General features: G+C 36.9%; 1 protein-coding gene across 1 annotated transcript; it reads left to right on the top strand.

The window, feature by feature from the left end:
- On the top strand, positions 1-255 carry LOC112677816 (40S ribosomal protein S24-like). Its single transcript, XM_035696593.1, has one exon. The coding sequence runs from the start codon at positions 1-3 to the stop codon at positions 253-255; it is 255 nt and encodes an 84-aa protein (XP_035552486.1).
- Positions 256-3,203: the final 2,948 nt, after the last annotated feature.

Genomic DNA, 3,203 nt, shown 5'->3' with positions numbered 1-3,203 from the left:
ATGGTTATTGATGTTCTTTGTCCCAGGAAGGCAACATTACCTAAGACAGAAATTCGGGAAAAACTAGCCAAAATGTATAAGACCACACCAGATGTTATATTTGTATTTGGATTCAGAACCCATTTTGGTGGTGGCAAGACAACTGGCTTTGGCATGATTTATGATTCCTTGGATTATGTAAAGAAAAATGAACCCAAATATAGATTTGCAAGACATGGCCTGTATGAGAAGAAAAAGACATCAAGAAAACAGTGAAAGGAATGCAAGAACAGAATGAAGAGAGTCAGGGGGTACTGCAAAAGCCAAGTTGGTGCTGGTGAAAAGAAGAGCTGGAGATTGGACAACAGAAGGAGTAAAGATTCTGCAGTGGCTTTATCTGTGGTGATTGTGCAGATTTTTCATGAGAGGATTAATAAACTACGAACTTAAAAAAAGAAAAAGAGATACAGGTAGAGACGCCCTTGAAAACAAAGTATTCAACAATGAAGAGTTTTATCTGTATCCTGCAGGCAGCAGGAATCTGGTGGATAGTGTTAAGCACTCATTTATTCATTCAACCAGTAAGTGTTGCCCAATGACTAAGTGCTCAGCACTATTTTTAGTGAGGGTACCAGGTGTGAGCAAAATGAGTTCATGCTCAAATGGACTTTTCTTGTGGCAAGATGACAAGTCATGTGCCAGACACTGTGATAATACAAACATAGCCAACTCAACAGTCTCCCACAGGACTATCCTTGCTTATTGCCTTAACGTTGACTATGAGAAAGTTTTGATCAACAGTTGGTGGTGTAATTCATCCCACAAGTATGTACAGTTGTGGAACTATGTGCAAGATATGTAACACAGTCAGCCTAAAAATACAACATCTGAATGATTGGGGCCAATTTTTCAGTTTAAACTAAAAATATTACAGGCTTGAAATGTGTCTTGTGATTAAAATAAATGTTGATGAAAGGAATTATTTATTTATTTATTTATTTATTTATTTATTTATTTATTTATAAAAGATTTTATCTATTTGAGTAAGAGAGAGAGAGAGTGAAAGAGAGCATAAGCAGTGGGGAGGGGAAGATGGAGGGGGAGAAGCAGACTCCCTACTGAGCAAGGGAGCCCCACATGGGGCTTGATACCAGGACCCTGGGGTCAGGACCTGAGAAGAAGGCAGATGCTTAACTGACTGAGCCACAGGTGCCCTCATGAAAGGGATTTAAATAATCTTTGTAATAGATTTTGTGTTCTTTGCTCTGACGCTGTAGCTGCTTAAGTTAGCAAAAATAAAAAAATGTTAGGTAACAGAAACGGAATTGTCCAAAGAAAATCCCTTGAAAATTTTGAAATAAGCCAATACTGTCAAGATAAATTATTCTAAAAGGCAGAAAGGAAACTGCAATTAAAGAAAATGAACAGACGAGGGAGCTGCAGATAGAATTTTAACTATATGAACGCAACAGTTTTTGTATTAAGAGATTTCTGATATATACCAATATAAATGATCACAGTCATTAAAAATTGTATTATGCATAAAAATGACATATTTCTGTATCTGTGAATTGGTAGCGTTTGCTTGGGGGAAAATGCAACAGAGTAAATGCTAGATTTGTGATGAAAGATATTTGCATTCAGAAATGTTTCTTTTATAAGGAAACCATGTTTCCAAGATTACTCCAATCTGGGGGAAAAACTGAATAATACAACACTTTAAAAAGAAGAAGGATTTCTCTGGCTTTGCCACCATCCACTCTGCATAGACACGTATCTGAAAAGTGGTTTTCGTGTGATGTGCTATGATATTTATTTGCCTTCTCTTTCACTGTTTTGCTGATCATAACTTCTGTGTGCAGCACCTAGGTAAGGCCATTACTAGTGGTTCTGAGAGATGTCTACACTGATACTGCCCTGCTGTATTGATATAAGTTGTGCTAATATCTGTGCCAAGGGCCTTTTGTCACTGCCAGTAGTGCTGGCATGGTACCCATTGACTCTACAAAATATTGTCACAAATGCTACTTTTCCATAGCTCCCTATTCTCTACTCATTTTTCATCCTAAATAGATCTCTTTAGTCTTATTTCCATCAGGCCTCAGAATATGTCCAGTCTTGCTTAAAACCCAGAATAAAGGCAATTTAGAATCAAGCTTGAATCTCAAAAACTTTTAGGGCAATTTTATTGTTATTCTTTGCAAAAGTCAGAGACAGAGAGGGGCCCCCTACTGGTGAGTAAATCTGAGACAATATCTAGTCTGAATTTGCTCATGGAAGTAAGGATTTCCAGTAATTATTTCCCAAATCATTATCTAGAATTTTTCTCATCCTTCAAATACATAAACAGTGCTGTGCTATGCTGTTTTGCTGTTTTCTGGTCTCAGATCAATTCTATTCTATGTGCATGAACAAGTTTAATTTAGGCACTACTTACCTCTAAAAAGTAACTTATGCTCTTTGGAATGTATATAAAATTCTTTCTTTGTCTTTTATAATACAGTTGTCCATTCATATCTCACATTTCTATATCATGTCTTGTGAGCAAAGGCATTGGCCATCTTTGCTCTGGACTTTGTTTCAAGCAAACAGCTTTGGAAGATGGAAATAGTGTCTTCTTCTGGAACAAAAGCAGGGCTGCTCCCTGTCCAGTATCAGAAAGATAATGATTTAATTTGGGGCAAAGAGTTCAGGCAGGCTTACCACCCTTTATAAAAGGTTTCTATGCTTGATAAAAACATGCTTCATGTGCAGCATCCTCTTTTAACCTCCACCCCCGTACATGTACATATATTTTGATTATGCTGGTGGATCATGCCTCGTTGTATGCATTTGTCAAACCTCATCAACACTTAAAATGAATGCATTTAATCATATTAAATTGTACCTGAATAAAATTGATTTAAAAGATGTGGCACCTATAACAGAACAGAAAAGAACTGAACATAGTGAATCAGGTTGATTACTCACTGGCAAGAAGTAGAACTGGGCTGTTCTCTACTTTGGTGTATGCTCTATTGAGCTTCCATGAATTTTATTGGTGGAGTATGCAAAAATCTTTATTGGGCAACCACAGTGTGCAGAGTGCTGTGCTATGAAGTAGATGGTATCTGCCTTTTGAAATATCCTCAAATTACCAAACAGAAACAATACGAATAGGTCATATGAAAATAGAATAGACAATAAGCACTATACTTTTCTGCCTCACCTATGAAGTTACAAAG

This window comes from Canis lupus, chromosome 10 (assembly GCF_003254725.2).
Source record: "Canis lupus dingo isolate Sandy chromosome 10, ASM325472v2, whole genome shotgun sequence".
Lineage (NCBI taxonomy): Eukaryota > Metazoa > Chordata > Mammalia > Carnivora > Canidae > Canis > Canis lupus.
This window is presented reverse-complemented; position numbering and strand designations above follow the sequence as displayed.

What these genes read in the sequence shown, in the direction of transcription:
- LOC112677816 (XM_035696593.1), top strand. Translation starts at nt 1, where the DNA reads ATGGTTATTGATGTTCTTTGTCCCAGGAAGGCAACATTACCTAAGACA.